At 39.0% G+C, this 17,423-nt stretch overlaps 1 protein-coding gene across 8 annotated transcripts in view; it reads right to left on the bottom strand.

The window, feature by feature from the left end:
• Positions 1-17,423, bottom strand: part of MBOAT2 (membrane bound O-acyltransferase domain containing 2) — a 166,486-nt gene that overhangs the window by 57,971 nt on the left and 91,092 nt on the right. For 7 of the 8 annotated variants that reach the window (XM_060187017.1, XM_060187022.1, XM_060187015.1 and 4 more), the window contains one exon: positions 9,500-9,595. The exons of the other annotated variant lie outside the window; for it this stretch is intronic. In XM_060187017.1, the coding sequence (XP_060043000.1) occupies positions 9,500-9,595 (96 nt within the window). The remainder of the gene's footprint in view (positions 1-9,499; positions 9,596-17,423) is intronic. 8 annotated transcript variants of the gene reach the window in all.

Genomic DNA, 17,423 nt, shown 5'->3' with positions numbered 1-17,423 from the left:
TAAAATAGATCTGTGCCTTTCCACTCTGGTAAATTGAACTACAATTGGTAGCAGTTAGATAGAATGTTTCTTCCAACCAAATGTAGCTCAGGGTATTGGGAGACACTCCCACAAGAGGAAATAGGATCAATGGAACACTATGTTTTAGTGTGCTGAATAATTTATATCCACCTAGTTACAACACAGTCACCTTTCAAAGTGAGTAGAAAATAGAGGGCAGGGAGGGGCCTTTTAAGCCGTATTTTCACAGATTACAAAGGGGTCTAAAATTACACTTCTGACTTAAACATGGCTTTCTGAAAGGAGTGAATGTGAAAATCACACTGGACGCCTTTGAACTAACTGGCAATCAGTTCTTATGCTAAAAAGACTGTCATCTTCAAAAGTACTTAGCTCTATCTCTAAGTGCTTAGCAAAATGTATAGCTCATGCTCATCAAATTTTTTTTTGCTGAGCACACTTGAGAAACCAGTGTTAAACCACTTACTGTGAATATGATACTAACTGGTTATTTAAAAAAATATATTGGTGATTTGAACAGAAAATTATTTCATACATATCTTTCTTGGTGGATGCATTAAGCTATCCCTTCAGTATCATAAAAATCAACACATTGCAGTCTGAGCTCACTACCTGCCTGCTGTCATCCCTCCCCAAAGTCTATTCTTACTTCTGTCCACAAGATCTTTATCTACAGAGGAGGCAAGCATTGGTTTTTGTTTGGCTTCATTGTTATTTGTTGACTAATCAAGTGGGACTTTTCAATGACTGATTATCCCACCATCCCCTTTTTGTACTTGATTTCTAAGATCTTTGGGCATATTTCTCTGCTCTGGACTCTGATTTGTCTTAATAACTGATGCTTTACAAACTAGTATTGTTTATATGGAAGCTACACATCTCAAGTAATTATTCTTCTAGAAAAATCCTTCAATTTATCTTATCGCCTTCAAAACTTTAACTTGAACTGCATCGTTCCTTGAACTGTATCGTTCATTGCAAGGAGTTAACACCTATACAATACTGTATTTCACTATCTGGATAAACAAGACATTTCTCTAGTCTCCTTTTCTACCCTATAGTACAGTTCTATGGTTTTTCTAAAGAACTTAAAATTTCTTTATGTACATATTTCAAAATACTTAGTTTTTATATACTAGGATTCTTTTTTCTATTATAATGTTTAACTAGTGTATTATAGTCTTCCTGGTGAAAGGTTTTTGAATCATTTTATACTTCTACATCTACTTTCTGAGGCTAACATTAAAGCTAACAAATTGAGTAGCTTTTCAACTTTTCTCCAAAATAAAAATCTTTAACTAAGAGGTTATAAGTTCCTTTGTCTAACCTTATCTTGTGCCTAACTCTACACACACATACACACACAATCAGCTTGCCATATCTAATATCAGAATTAAGACTGCTCAGTACAAAAGAATTCTGTCTCTGTGATTCCTTAACAGAATAACTTCTTTTCTTATGCTTTCTAGTTTCAGGACAATGGGACTGCTTTAACACAAAGGATGTGTTACTTTATTCAGTTCTGCCTTCTTCAGAAATCCAATATTCTGAACAGCTATTATATGTACCCTAATTAGGATCAAGTTAGGATCTTTTCTGTTCAAGTGTTACAATACAGTAAAGCCCTTTTATATGCCAGAATATCTCATTAAGGGAAGATGCTGTTCTAGATTTCTTTTCTCTCTAAGCCCACTATATATGGGCAAAAATTTTCTTCAACTTGGTTCGCCAGGATGAATTCCTTCAGCTAATTTGTCTACTTCTTCTAATTTTTAATCAGTTCAATAGTAATAGTCAATTTTTTTCCTTTTTTAAAAATTTGTTGTCTTTATTTTTACAAAATTACATGTCAACAAGGGTTTAATCCAGACCATTCCCACCACCAGAGTTCTGAATCTTCAGTCTCCCCACTGCAATCCACCACAGTTCCCCTAAGGTTGTAGACATGGGCCAGTCATCATCTCTACAACTATCTGTCCACATCAGATGCCTTCTTTCTAATTAATAAAATTTATATACCAAACTAACTTTCTCTCTTACTGAGCCTCTTTAAAATGCTTTGTTGTTCTTCTTCTAAACATATATTTAAACAAACTTTAAATTTAAAAAATTTAAATACTTAAATACATGTTATACTATCTAAAGCTGATTTTTTGAAACTTGTGTTTTGCTCTTACTATAAACTACATTATAACCTGTTGGTCATGAATCTAATCAATCACAATAAAATTAAAACACAAGCGGTTTAGTGGGTAAACTCTCTGCTCACACCCACTGCACAGCCTGTCTCGATATTCAATTACTCAAGAACATTTCAGAAACCCTGACGGAGGTAAAGCCAAGAGAAGGGAGCTTAGTTCCCTAAGTGGATGTGTAGAGCACAAGATGGCTCCTTAGTGAACCGTAACTTAACAACCACATTTCTATTAAGCCACACGAGTGGTCATCCCACTTCCGGTTATCTTGTCCATCTCCAAAACTCTCTCCCTTTACACTGTCTGAACTGGAAGACGCTTTGAAGAGGGTTAAACCGGGAACAGCTGCTAGCTATGATAACATCACCCCAGAACTCATTCTTAACCTGGGTCCCGCGGCAAAGAAGTGGCTAGCTTCATTCCTGTCTCACATCTTAGAATCTGAGTCTATGCCCAAATTTGGCGTTGTGCAAAGATAATAGCGGTTTTGAAACCAAAGAAAGACCCAACACTGGCCGCCAGCTATAGACCAATTTCTCTCCTTTCCGTGTGTTACAAACTCCTTGAGAGGCTGCTTCTGTCACGTATTTCTCATCTTACAGAGAAATTCCTATCACCCGCCCAAGCTGGTTTCCGCCCAGGAAGATCTACCTGCGAACAAGCCCTGGCCCTCTCAACTTACATTGAAAATGGATTCCAGAAGAATTTAAAGACGGGTGCTGTCTTTGTTGATCTCACAGCAGCCTATGACACGGTCTGGCACCGTGGTCTCCTAGTCAAGATCTCAAGATGCCTGCCTCCATGGGTGGCCAACACTATATCGTTTCTTCTCCAAAACAGAAGATTCCGGGTGCATCTGGGTGACAAGTCTAGCAGATGGAGACTTGTCTCAAGTGGCCTCCCCCAGGGCTCTGTTCTGGCTCCTACGCTATTTAATATTTACATCAATGACCTCCCAGAAACTTCTTCAAGGAAGTTCATCTACGCCGATGACATCTGCTGTGCAACTCAGGCATCCAAGTTCGACATCCTCGAGGAAACACTCACGAAAGACATGTCTCTGATATCTGATTACTGTAAAAAATGGCGACTAATCCCTAGCACTGCAAAAACGGTATCATCTGTTTTCCATCTACACCATGCCTCGGCCTCGCGTGAGCTTAATGTGCAGCTTGGCGATACGAGAATCCGGCATGAAGCCCAGCCAGTCTATCTCGGCGTTACTCTCGATCGCACCCTGTCATTTCACGAACATCTCATAAAAACTGCAGCAAAGGTGGGCGTGAGGAATAACATCATTGCAAAACTGGCCAGCTCCTCATGGGGCGCGAGTGCTTCCATACTACGATCATCATCTCTGGCATTATGCTATTCCACTGCAGAATACTGTGCCCCAGTATGGTTCCGTAGCCCCCATGCCCACTTGGTCGATTCCAAATTATATTCCTCCATGAGGATAATTTCTGGAACCATCCGTTCCATCCCGGTTCCATGACTGCCAGTTCTTAGCAACATCGCCCTGCCAGATATTCGTCGGGATGCGGCATCATCTAAGTTCATTTCCCATGTCTACGCTCGACCGGACCTGCCAATATACGCGGATATCTTTGCCCACCCTGTCCAACGCTTGACGTCTCGTCACACAATCTGGTCCCCTACGCCTACACTGAACTTCTCTGTTCCAGACTCTTGGAAACAGAGTTGGCAGTCAGCTGAGGTAAAGAACAAACACCTCATCACAGACCCCTGCAAGCGTCAACCCGGCTTTGACCTAACACGTTATGATTGGGCCCTCCTCAATCGCTATCGAACAGGCCACGGCCGGTGCGCCGCTATGTTCCAACGCTGGGGAGCCAGAGACGACCCGAACTGCCCCTGCGGCTACAGACAGACTATGACCCACATGGTCAACGACTGCCACCTCTCCAGATTCAAAGGAGGTCTCGAAACTTTACATCAGGCTCAACCTGCCGCTGTTGACTGGCTACGGAAGAAGGGCAAACGCTAGAAGAAGAAATCATTTTAATTGCAGTTAGCCCATCCTTAGTGAGAGAGTAAGCTTAGAATAACAAATAAAGGAAAAGGAAAAGGCAATGATGGGGTTGGACAGTGGTATACCCAGTAAGTACACAGAGGATCTGGGTTCCAGTCCCCAGTCTCCCCATGCAGGTTTGGAGAAGGTCCAGGAGTGGTGATGCAGTGCTGCAGGTACCTGTCTTTCTCATCAGCTATCTTTCCCTTCTCTCTCAATTTCTCTCTGCCTCTATCAAAACAATAGATAAATGAAAAGTCTCCAGGTGCAGTGGGTTCCTTGTGCAGGCACCGAGCTCTAGAGTTCATAAGACAGCCAAAAAGAAGAAAAAAAAATGTGATGACAAAGATCAGACTAAAGGATAGAGAGGTTCAGCAGTGGTGGGTAATACAAATTTGTACTCACACCAATCTATAACAAGCTCAATCTAGCTATGTTAAATTACTTTTTCTTTTCTGCATAAATTTTATTTTTAATTTTTTTCATTATTTATTTATAAAAAGGAAACACTGACAAAACCATAGGATAAGTGTTGTATGCTTTACATTGGGTAGTTCTCCCCCGCCGAGAGAATTGGATCAGTCCAGTTAGTTTCGCGGGAGAAGGAACCCCGCCAGAATTCCAGAGTTCCAGAGTTGGAGAGTTACAGAGTAAGAGAGAGTGCTTGCGCAGCCGCAAAGAGACAGCAGAGTTCTGTTTGGTGATTAGTTTGGTTTAGTTTATGAATCGTTGTTCCTGAATAAAGAAATACAGCTTCCCTGCCCAGCCGTTGTCTCCGCGTCTCTGTTACCCGCCCGCGAAGCTAGCCCGGCCAGCAAGAGCCGATGAATTTTAACAACAGATAAGAGGGGTACAACTTCACACAATTCCCACCACCAGAACTCCGTATCCCATCCCCTCCCTTGATAGCTTCCCTATTCTTTAACACTCTGGGAGTATGGACCCAAGGTCATTATGGGATGCAGAAAATGGAAGGTCCAGCTTCTGTAATTGCTTCCCTGCTGAACATGGGCGTTGACAGGTTGATCCATACTCCCAGCCTGCCTCTCTCTTTCCCTAGTGGGGCAGGGTTCTGGGGAATCGGAGCTTCAGGACACATTGGTGGGGTTGTCTGTCCACGGAAGTCTGGTTGGCATCATGTTAAATTACTTTTTTTAGCATGGTACCTGAAATATGTAAGCCAGATACATATTTTGTAATGAACTATTCCATAAAATTAGAATATATAAACTGAAAAAATATAGAATAGATATGGTTGAAGTATGACTAGGAGTTAGAAACTCATCTGCTTAGTCCTTTGGTATTGCCCTCTAGATTCCAAGGACCCCAATAATCAATTGGAAATTTCATGATTTTATACCACTGTTCACTTTTAGGTGTTAATGCTAACATTTATGTTATCTTTTTGTTATCAACATACATAAATGGAATTAATCAAGAGTGTTTTTTTTTAGTTTCTAGCTACATAATTCTAAATGTTTAACTTGATTCTCACTTACTATAATGTAGTATGCAAAGTTATGAATTTATCTCTTAATACAGTTTTGCCTTCATTGTTCCAGGTTTCTCTATATTGTGTTTGTTATTCTTCCTCATTTTTTGTCACTATGCGTTTTCTACATTCTTCTCTAGTAATAAAATAATTATTTATTTAATGCCACCCAGTGCTAAGTACTGATGATACTGTGTTGAACAAAACCAGTAATATCTCTGCCAGTAAGACCAGATTTTCTTTTTTTTATTTGTAAAATGGAAATATTGACAAGAATATATGATAAGAGAGGTACATTTCCACACAATTCCCACCCCCAGAGCTCCATATCCAATCCCCACTCTTGATAGCTTCCCTATTCTTTATCCCTCTAGGAGCATGGTTTAAGATCAGATTTTTCTAAGTGATCTGATTATTTGAAGATTAAACAACTAGGTTCTAATTATAGTGTAAACAAGTGTCCTGGGTTATTTTTTCCAAATTAATTATGATTTTCACATTGTTCTAATATGTTTTTGTAAAATTTCTTTATTGTGGAATTAACATTTTACATTTGACAGTAAATACAATAGTTTGTACATGCATAACATTTCCCAGTTTTTCATATAACAATACAACCCCACTAGGTCCTCTGTCATCTCCCTCGCATTGCTGAGTGAGTAGCATCCCAAGCTGGCTCCAATCACATTCTCTCCAACCTAGAGAGTATGCACCCAGGAAGAGGCACCTTCACGCTAGCCCAGCAGAGTCTGTGTTTGTCTTGTTGAGTTAGATGGGTTTCCTGTAGACAGAATATTGTTGGGTTGTGTTTTCTGATCCATCTTCCTATTCTGTGCCTTTTTTAAAAATTTCTTTATTGAGGAATTAATGTTTTACATTCAACAGTAAATACAATAGTTTGTACATGCATAATATTCCTCGGTACCCTGTGCCTTTTAATAGGTGAATTCAGGCCATTGACATTTATTGATATCAAAGATTGAAGATATTTTAATGCCATTCTTGTAGAGTTTTAGAGTGTTCTATATTTGGCATATTTATGGTGGTCTGACTGTTTATAGGAGACCTTTCAGAACTTGTTTCAGGGCAGGCTTGGTGATAGTGGATTCTTTCAACTGTTGCTTGTCTGAGAAGGTTTTGATGCCTCCATCTAGTCTGAATGACAGTCTAGCAGGATACAGTAGTCTTGGCTGAAAGCCTTTCTCATTGAGTACTCAACAGATATCCTGCCATTCTCTTCTGGCCTGTAGTATTTGTGTGGAGAAGTCTGCTGCTAGTCTTAAGGGTTTTCCTCTGTAGGTGACTATTTTTCTCTTGCAGCCTTCAGGATCCTTTCTTTATCCTTATTCCTTTCCATTCTAAATATGATGTGCCTTGGTGTCTTTAAGTCTGGGTTAATTCTGTTTGGGACCCTTTGGGCTTGTTGAACATTTATGTCTTAGATGTTGTCTAGACTAGAGAAGTTCTGAGCGATTATGTCCCAAAGAATGCTTTCTTCCCCTCTCTTTCTTCCTCTGGTAATCCAATAATGCATATATTATTTCTTTTGAAGTCATCCCATAGGCCTCTGTTGTTGTTTTCAGTATCTCTTACTCTCTCTTTGAGATCTCTCACTTCTTTTTTAGTTGTCTCTAATTCATCCTCGATCTTGCTAATTCTGTCTTCAGCCTCATTTAGTCTATTCTCTCTGCCCTCTACTGTTTTCTGGAGTTCATCTATTTTGTTACCCTGTTTTGAAACTGTTTTAGCTTGTTCAGCTAGTTGTGTTCTTAGCTCAGCTATTGCAGCTTTCAGCTCTCTAATAACCTTGAGATAGTGTTTTCTTCCAGAGTCTCATTGGTTGCTTTTGCATTTCTGATGACAATTCTTTCAAACTCTTTACTCACTCCTGTAATTATTTCCTTAACTAATGTTTGGATGTTGACCTCATTATTTTGTGCTTCACCCTTTGTGGGGCTTTTATCTGGACTCTTGTCCTGGTTCATTTCTCCTATATTTCTTCTATATTTATGCTCCTCTCTGTCCATGAACCACACGTGTTTGCACTCACCAGTGATTTGTTGGGTTCCTGAAGTTGTTCTAGTCCTGTCTTGTTGCGGTCCCAGGTGGTTTCCTTTGGTATTTCTCTGATCTAATACATTTTATCAATTCTACCCACAGTTAATTTTCCTCAAGAATACCCATTATGTATAAATTAGATCACCAGCATCTATTTTCCTTTTCTGAATTCAAGATATCTTTCTCAATATATTATTAATTTAAATAAATTACTATTTTCAGTGTACGTAATCAGTTTCTCTTTGAGGTTTATTTTTGTTCTAATGTCCTTCATCTAAGTTTTTCTTTCTTCTTTCCTTCTTTCTCTCTCTTTCTCTTTCTTTCTTTCTTTCTTCTTCTTCTCCTTCTACTTCTATTTTTTAATGCAGCACCAGGGAACATACTGGAAGCCTCACACATGTGGGATACCACTGTGCAGTCTCTGGCTTAACGTTTACACTGTATTTTCCAGAAGAGGGCAGGGAAGAAGAGTGAGACACTAAAGTGCCACTCCCCTATCCTTTCGAGTTAGTACTGCCCTTGGTGCTCTCATGTGATGTTGGAGATTCAAACCAGGGTCTCATGCAAGTCAAGGGATACATTCTACCTACTGAGCCAACTCCCAGGCCCCACGTTTTTTTTAAAAAATATATTTAATGAAAGTAAAATCTATTTTAATCTAACTAGGAAGAAAAGATGTTTAATCTAAAATCTGTTTCATAGTGGAACTTTTCTCTAAGTTCATATAATTTTGATCCATTAATATTGATGAACTTTGTATAGATACTACGGTTTATTTTTCTACTTTTGTTACTCTTTCATTGTATTTTACTGGTCATTATTTACCCTGTCCAGATGACCAAAGGTGACTTAAAAGGTCTTCTGTTTCTTTTTCTTTCTTTCTTTTTTTTTTTTTTTTTTTTTTTTTTTTACAGATAATAAGCTGTCAGATTGACATACAAAATATAGAGGTTTACTTCAACTTTTCTACCTGTTACCAAAGTGTTTGAGAAAGTTAGTTCTGGAGAACTTGGGTGGCAGTGATCTCATAACATACATTTAATCAGTTCTGAAAAAAAGAGTAACAGGAAGAGACTAACTTTCATTTGAAGGAACAAAAGCCCAAAGTTATTTGCACTACTCAGCTGAATATTCAACATGGGAAGTGAAAACTGCATAATCGTAAAATGCATAATAGTAAACTATATGTATAAGTGTGTTCTCTAGGACACTCAGACCAACAGGGTTGGTCTTATGTGGTGCAAATTAGTCAAAAATCATTCTATGTACAATGCTAAGGAAGAAGAAAGAGTGGTCAGATTTTACACAGAAATTGGTCAATAATTCTTGTAAAGAGATTCAGTAGAACAAAAGAAAGACATATTCAGGCAGGCTGAAAAGGGTTGGTTTTCAGTAGTTATAATTGAGTGCAGAAATTTCTAACCAAATTAGAAAATGCTTTCAATATAAAAATTCCACATAACAAGTTTATTTGCTATATACTTGAAAACATATCAATTTGAAAGAACTGGTTATTTTTTTGATTTATGAAGCATTATAAAAACCTTTTACGAGAGGAAAAATGTAAAACTTGTAAAGGATTTTTCAACCAAAATGTTTAGTATTACTTTACATCTGAATTACGAAGTGTGACTATATTTGCCCATTAAACATGTTAAAGTAAATATACCAGCCTACTGAATCAAAGATTTTAACTCTTACCCTGAAAAGTCAGCAGAATATTGTCCATAATCAAAGATATAGACTCTAGTAATTTGGCACACTGTAAGGTATCCCAATGCAAACACAAAACAGTATCTGGAAAACAAAAAGCTAAATTAGTAAAATGTAAGACTCATTTTATGGAAAAAAATACATTTTAATGTCATTTATTAGGTATATGACACAGTTCACAACCAATTTCTAGATCTAATTCACAAAATTTAAAAAAATCTTTTATTAGTGATTAAATAATGATTTACAAGATTGTAAGATAACAGGTATAGAATTCTACACAGTTCCCACCACCAGAGTTCTGTGTTCCATTTCATCCACATTCTTCCCTACACTTTATCCCTCTGGAAGTACTAACAAAAATTCATTGTGGAGTGGAAATTATAGAAATATTTACTAGTACCTACTTTAAGTGAATTTTGTATCATCTCTAATGTAAATGTATTTAATTACTGTCTTTACTCATTTCTTTCCTTCTGAAAGACCACCATAATATACCTATCTGAATGTCATTTTCACTACCATGAAACTGTGATTATTGCTACCTTTCCCAAGTTATTGGGTAAATCATTCTTTGTTTGTTTGTTTACTTTTGATCATCACTGGGACTTCACACTCTGGGGCAAACTTTTTCAGATAGAAAGGGAGAGACAAAGGGGCTGGGCAGTGGCACACTGGGTTAAGCGCACATAGTCCAAAGCTCAAGGACCTGTGTAAAGATTCCAGTTTGAGCCCCCGGCTCCCCACCTGTAGGTTGCTTCACAAGTGGTGAAGCAGGTCTGCAGGTGTCTATCTTTCTCTCTTCCTGTCTATCTACTTCTCCCTTCTCAATTCCTTCTGCCCTATTAAAAAAAAAAAAGAAAAGAAAAGAAAAAATGGCCTAGAACTCAAATAAATCCCACTCTCCATTGTTACCAGTCATTTTTATCAGGAACAACAAAATAGACCCCTTTGTAGGCCCCCATAGGACCTTGCCCTCAACTTGGATCAACAATGGTAGAGAATGTTCCATCCTCCAAAGGGAGGATGGACAACATACTCTATGCTACACCTGAGGAAGATGGGTTGATACTGGGGCAGCATGGAATGTTCCTACTCATGACCACAGAATGTGACCTCAGATCTACAGGGATGCAGAGGTCACACAGGCTCCTAAGCTAATTATGGGCCCCAGATCACATCAAATTGATAGGGTTTACAGTCAACAATATTTATACCCCTTTCCCATATTGGGGAGCTACTCTCTTCCCTGATTCAGCTTTCTGGTTCTTTTTCCAGCCATGACATCATCTCCCCAGACAATAACTTGGATCCACCTGCATATCAGATTTCAGGCTCAGGAAAACAAACAAACAAACAAACAAACAAAACATTAGTATAGCTACAAGCCCTTTGAATTATAACTAAAATATGCCTACTAGCTATCTAAAAATGGAGGACCCCCCCAACACTTCATCTGTACTATTCCAGCCTTTAGGTCCATGACTGTTTAACCATTTGTTTGGCTTCCCTGGACAAACAATACCACTAATGTGCACTGGAGCTCTGCTCCCCCAGAGCCCTTCCCCACTGGGGAAAGAGAGAGACAGGCTTGGAGTGTAAATCGACCTGTAAACGACCATGTTCAGCGGGGAAGCAATTATAGAAGCCAGACCTTCAACCTTCTGCATTCCACAATGATCATAAGATCTATTTTTTCTTCCATTTTATTGGGGGTGGTTAATGGTTTATAATACAGCTATTAACACATAGGTACAACTTCTCTTTTCCCTATAATAGGTGCAAGACACTTTCTCCCCCAATCTAGGTCCTTTCCTACCATCATGCACGAGGACCCCAATACCTCTCCATTCCATCCCCTTCACTGTTGACTTTACTTTGGTACAATACACCACACCCAGTCGAAATTTCATTTTACATTTTCCCTTGTGGTCCTTTAAACAGATTCCTTTAATAAAGCTTTTTACATTTGTCCTCAAGAGTTTAAAATCATTCTCCTTAGAGTGAATTGTGTGACATTTACTTTCAATTTATAGGCATGAACATTTAATGATTTCACAGCCTTAAGCTTCTTGAAATAGGGTTGCAGGAGTCCTTTCAAATTTCAAAACAAATAGGTAATTCTGATTTATGTGAGTCATTCATGAGCAAAGAAAAAGATAAGAAACTGTTCTAATTCAAATAAGAGGAGGGGAGCGAGGGAGGTATGTCAAGTCTTTAGTGAGGTGAATGAAGAAGCTGATGTTGTGTGACAGATGACCTATTTAGCTAAGCCTTTCCTGAATTCCAGACTCAACATTATAACCCAAACAATATGCCAATTTACTTTAGGTTTCTAAGTTTTGATATAGAAATATAATGAGACTAGAAAAACTGTGCTACCCTATTAAAACCCTAAAACATGCAGCACTGGCTCCAGGACTGTGCTTCAAACGAAAGTAAAAAAGGTCCTTAGAAGATGGATGCTCCAAAAGCAGTAAAGAAACTGTAAACTGAGGTTAGAGAAAATGAAACCCACGGTAGCACAGCGGGTTAAGCACACATGGTGCAAAGAGAAAGGACCGGCGTAAGGATCCCCGTTTGAGCCCCCGGCTCCCCACCTGTAGGGGAGTGGCTTCACAAACTGTGAAGCAGGTCTGCAGGTGTCTCTTTTCCTCTCCCCCTCCCTGTGTCCCCCCTGTATTTCTCTCTGTCCTGTCCAACAACAACAGCAATAACAACAATTATAACCACCACAACAATAAAAATATTTTTTTAAAAAAGAAAATTAAACCCAGGTTTATATAGAAGCAGAAACTAGGTAACAACACTGCATATTGTAACATGGAAAATAGAAAATATATCTAACAGAGTGTTATCTGGTTTCTTCCATATGAATGTTACCTGGTGAGAATAGATGAGAAAGACAGAGTGAGAAAAAGAGAGAAAGGGAGGGAAGCGGGGGGGGGGGGAGAAAACAGAAAAATATTTAGATTTTGTTCAAAGTTCTGAAGAAAAAAAAGAAAATGAAAGGTCTCAGGACAGTCTTTCCAGTCAACATAATCTTCTTAAAGTAATCAAGATGAAGATAAAGTCAAGGGGTGGTCCGGGAGGTGGCTCAGTGATAAAGCTCTGGACTCTCAAGCATGAGGTCCCGAGTTTGATCCTCGGCAGCACATGTGCCAGAGTGATGTCTGGCTCTTTCTCTGTCCTCCTGTCTTTCTCATAAATAAATAAAATCTTAGGAAAAAAAAAGATAAAGCCAAGGGTACTTATTCTCTGATGGTGCCTCAGAAACACTTAAGGGCACATTTTCTAAGAGCTCGGGTTTCTTTCTTTTCTTCTTTTTTAAGTTTCTAAGAATTTTAAGAGTGTGTCTCTCTGGGATAGACAAGAATATTTTTAAGGACCATATGTTCTGCAGCACTGATTTTCAGAACACAAACAAAATGTTTAAAGATTACTGGAGGCCCTATGAGATAGCTCACCTGGTAGGTTGCCCACCTTGCCAAGCACAAAGCCCAGGGTTAAGTCCTTGGCATACCACCGAGGTACATTCTGGCTTTGGGGGAAAACTCCAGTGCTATGGTCTATCTGTCTCTGTCTCTGTCTAAAAGAACAGTGAAACTGTGCGTGTCTGAGATCCCAAAATGCACTCTGCCAAATAAATTTAACAAAATTATTTCATTAAAAAAAAAATATATATATATATATATATATATATGAAGTTTATGAAGCTGGACTGACAGGGAGAGACAGTTCAAAAGAAAAAAATCGTTAAGTTCCCAACTATTAACTGCTAGGCAGTGGGATAAAAAAAGGTTTTTCAATTGCAAAATCTGGCCATTTCTTAAGAAAATGGAATGGGTACAGCAAACCATAACAAAAGGACTTTTCAAAGTTAACCCAATTACCAAATAATGTGATGATAACATTAACTATCCATTGTCTTTTTGAACCCTAAGACAACAGGAACCTCACATCTCCACTATAGAGCCCCTACTTCCCCCACTCTTGGATCCCTTGGATAGGGCCCACTTTCCCGTATGCCTCTCCCAATCCATACCAAATAATATTGCATCCGCCGATCACAACCTAACCAACACAACGATTGCCACCTCAACATGCTTCAGCTCAGACTGTGTCCAGAGACTTCAGGTGTGGAATGACAACCCTTCAGCTTCATTACTCGGGTGAGACCTTTCCTTTTATAGTACACTCTAATTTCATCTCAGGTGGTTCACTTTCTAACAAAGTCCCAAAACCTAGATATAGACCAGGTTCTGTGAGAGAGAGCATATGTTCACACGTATCCATAAACTAGTGCAAAATATATACCTGAAAGCAGAAGTACACTAGAGTTTGCAGTGAGTACCTCCCTAACACTTCATCTCCACTATTCCAAGCTTTGGGTCCATGATTGCTCAACAATTTGTTTGGCTTTGTATGTTAACTCTCTTTTCAGTCACCAGGTTCCAGATGCCATCAGGATGCTGGCCAGGCTTCCCTGGATTGAAGACCCCACCAATGTGTCCTGGAGCTCAGCTTCCCCAGAGACACACTGTTGGGAACATGTGTGAGCCTGATAGAGCTTAGGGAGAACCACCCCCATCTTTGGATGGAGGTCTGAGAAGATAACCTCTTGGTAAGTCTCTCTCAATCGAGGTGAGCATAAGGGGGGAAACTCAGACTTGGTTCTTTCCTTCTTGACTCTCAGGCCCACAGATACCCCAGTACTTCCCTCCATTAACTGCAGGCCACATGGCCACAGATTCACTCATTCAAAGTCACCTTCTGATCACAGAAGAACACACCTTATCACACACTTCATCACACACCTCAGACCCCAGACAAGAGAAATTCCAAACTATATGGCTTTTTGATATCCATCTTCTCTCTGTCTCACCCTATGGGTTTAACCCCTATGCTTCTCTCAAATACCTTTGGATGATTAAGTTGCTTGTGTTATGGAGAATAACTGTCTTGTATCTCATCAATTCCTGTCATACCAGCCCCCACCTTAGGGGCATGCTGACTGTTAAGAAACCTGTAATTTCTGTCATATTTCAACAATAATTAACTTCATTGCTTTTCTATTTAACTCATGTCCACTTTGCTAATAAACGGACTCTAGGATTCTGGGACTCAAGGACTCAGATTCTATATTCACGCTGAGTCCCCTGGTGTCTTTTACTTCGTGTCACCCCTGTCGTAAGCGAGAAAGAACCAGCCCGTTACCTTTCCCCTGGAGGACACCCTACCGGAGAAGGAGAGAGACACCCCGAAAACACACCCTAATAGGGAAAGAGAGAGGCAGACTGGGAGTATGGACCGACCAGTCAACGCCCATGTTCAGCGGGGAAGCAATTACAGAAGCCAGACCTTCTACCTTTTGCAACCCTCAATGACCCTGTGTCCATGCCCCCAGAGGGATAGAGAATGGGAAAGCTATCAGGGGAGGGGGTGGGATATGGAGATTGGGTGGTGGGAATTGTGTGGAGTTGTACCCCTCCTACCCTATGGTTTTGTTAATTAATCCTTTCTTAAATAAAAAAAAATAAAAAAAAGGAATGGTAGCTCAATATGTTGAATTAAGAACCTAGATGGCAGAGCTAAAAGCCACAGAGAACCTCTTGCTGGAACTAGGCCTGTACCTTAAGTAAGAAACTTGTATTAGGAATCCAGATTTCAATTACTTTGTACCAGAGATTGCCAATTTATTTACAGTCGCCTCCTGTTTAGTAAGAGTCTATAGCGTGGGAGTAGATGGCATAGTGGTTATGCAAAGAGACTCTCATGCCTGAGACTCCAAAGTCCCAGGTTCAATCCCCTTATGGAACCACCATAAACCAGAGCTGAGGAGTTCTCTGGTAAAAAAAAAAATAGTCTATTATACCATTATATATTGGGTCTATAAGAAGTGAGAACCTTGTCTTTTCAGTTTAGTGATCCTCAGATAAAATAGCGGGAGCAAAGAACAGCACTTGCAGAACTAAAGCAGGGACTGGGTTGGTTAGTGGCACACCCAGTTGAGCACACACATTGCCATGCACAAACACCAAAATTCAAGCCTCTGGTTCCCACCTGCAGGAGGGAAGCATCACAAGTAATGAAGCAGTACTTCAGGTGTCTCTCTGTCTTCTCCATCTATACCCTCTTCCCTGTCAATTTCTGTGTCCTATCATACCAAAAAAGCAATAAAATACAGAAAATAGCAGATATGTTGAGTTTGATGCTATAACAAGACAGGACATTAAGGTTTACGGCAAGTGAGTGTGTGTTTTTAGGAAGGATAAATGTGATCTGTGTGGGCCAAAGGACAGACTGCCAGACTGCATCCATAGATTTCTGACCCTAATAATTCATTCTGCAGCACATGTAGCTTTGTATATGAAGGGATGGACTACAGTTCTCCCACTGAATACAGGATGGATTAAAGGACTTGGTATACCAATAGAATTTGAAAGAAATTATTTTCCGGGACTTCAAAGTTAGGTTTCACAAAGTTTTGCAGTTTGTTCCTGGGATTCCTGGGCTGCTTATTCTTACTCTCTGCGTCCAGTCATCTTGTGTAAGCATCCCAAGCCTACACGGAGAGGCAATGTGCAAGTACTCCCAGCAACAAATCCAGCTGCTCCCATGGCCAACAGTCATCATAAACTGCCAGCTATGGAAGGGAACCATCTTGGATGTCAAGACATTCAAATGCCTACAGCCTCTCAGCCAACATTTAATAGCAACTGATCTCAAGCAAGAATTGTCCAGCTGAGTTCAGTTAATACACACAGCCATGAAAACAACAACAAATTAAGCCATTAATGTTGGGATGGTTTGTCATGTAGCAATAGCTAACTAGAATAATTCCTCAGTAAGATGTTGGCACACAGAACTAATAATTTGACATCAAGCACTTGATCAAATAGAACTTATTTGATAAATCAAGAATTATTTAATAAAGGAAGAAAAACAATACACAATACACATGAGCATGTAAAGTATTAAAAAGAAGAACAGTTATAATAGATATACAAGTATTTAGTAACATCTGTCATGTTTCTATATAGCAAATAAAACTCTATAAACTAAGGGAAAAGAATGCTTTCTTTTAGGGGGCCGGGTCATGGCTCACCTGGTGAAGAGAACGTTACAATGTGCAGGGACCCAGGTTTAAGCCCCTCCTCCCTTTTTCCTCCTCCCCTCTCAATTTTTGTCTCTATCCAATAAATAAATAAAGATAATAACAATTTTAAAAACTTTTTAAAGAATGCTTTCTTTTATTTTTGTCATAGTTGGGACTTTATTATTATGACACAATTAAGAACTTTTTTTTTCTTCAGATAGACACAGAGACAGTGAGATAAAGGCAGAGAGACCACAGCACTAAAGATTCCCCCAGGGGGTCAGGCCTGAAACTGAATCATGTGCATGAAAAAGCAAAAGAATGGTACCCTACCAGACGAGCTATCTTATGAGCCCAAGAATATTTTCTTAATGTCAAAATAAAAATTGTGCAAACATTCATTATTTGTTAGCCTTATATCACTATTCATGGGGAGAGTGTATGGAAGTTTTTCAAGTATGAGAGATGAGAAGGGGTATATACTAATATAAAATATACTATATTTTAGACTTATTTTAAAAATCCAAATAACATTAAAACTCATTCCCCTCAAATTAGTTCTAAATTTAATATCATAATCCTAATTCAAATTCAAAAGATATGAAAAAAGCAGAAACTTATTAGTTGATTTTCAAGGACTTCTGAAACACCAAATAAGCATATAATGAAAAGAATTTGCTCTAAGCTAGTAGATAATATGTCAAGGTGATTCATAATATAGTATTGTTTCTGAAATAGATCAAAGGACTCACCAAACACAAAAGGAAGTTAAAAAAAAATCTGACTCATTGTACAACCTAAAGTTTATTTATT

The sequence above is a fragment of the Erinaceus europaeus genome, chromosome 3 (assembly GCF_950295315.1).
Source record: "Erinaceus europaeus chromosome 3, mEriEur2.1, whole genome shotgun sequence".
Classification (NCBI taxonomy): Eukaryota; Metazoa; Chordata; class Mammalia; order Eulipotyphla; family Erinaceidae; genus Erinaceus; species Erinaceus europaeus.
The sequence above is the reverse complement of the archived record's forward strand: the minus strand, read 5'-3'. Positions and strand labels throughout refer to the sequence as shown.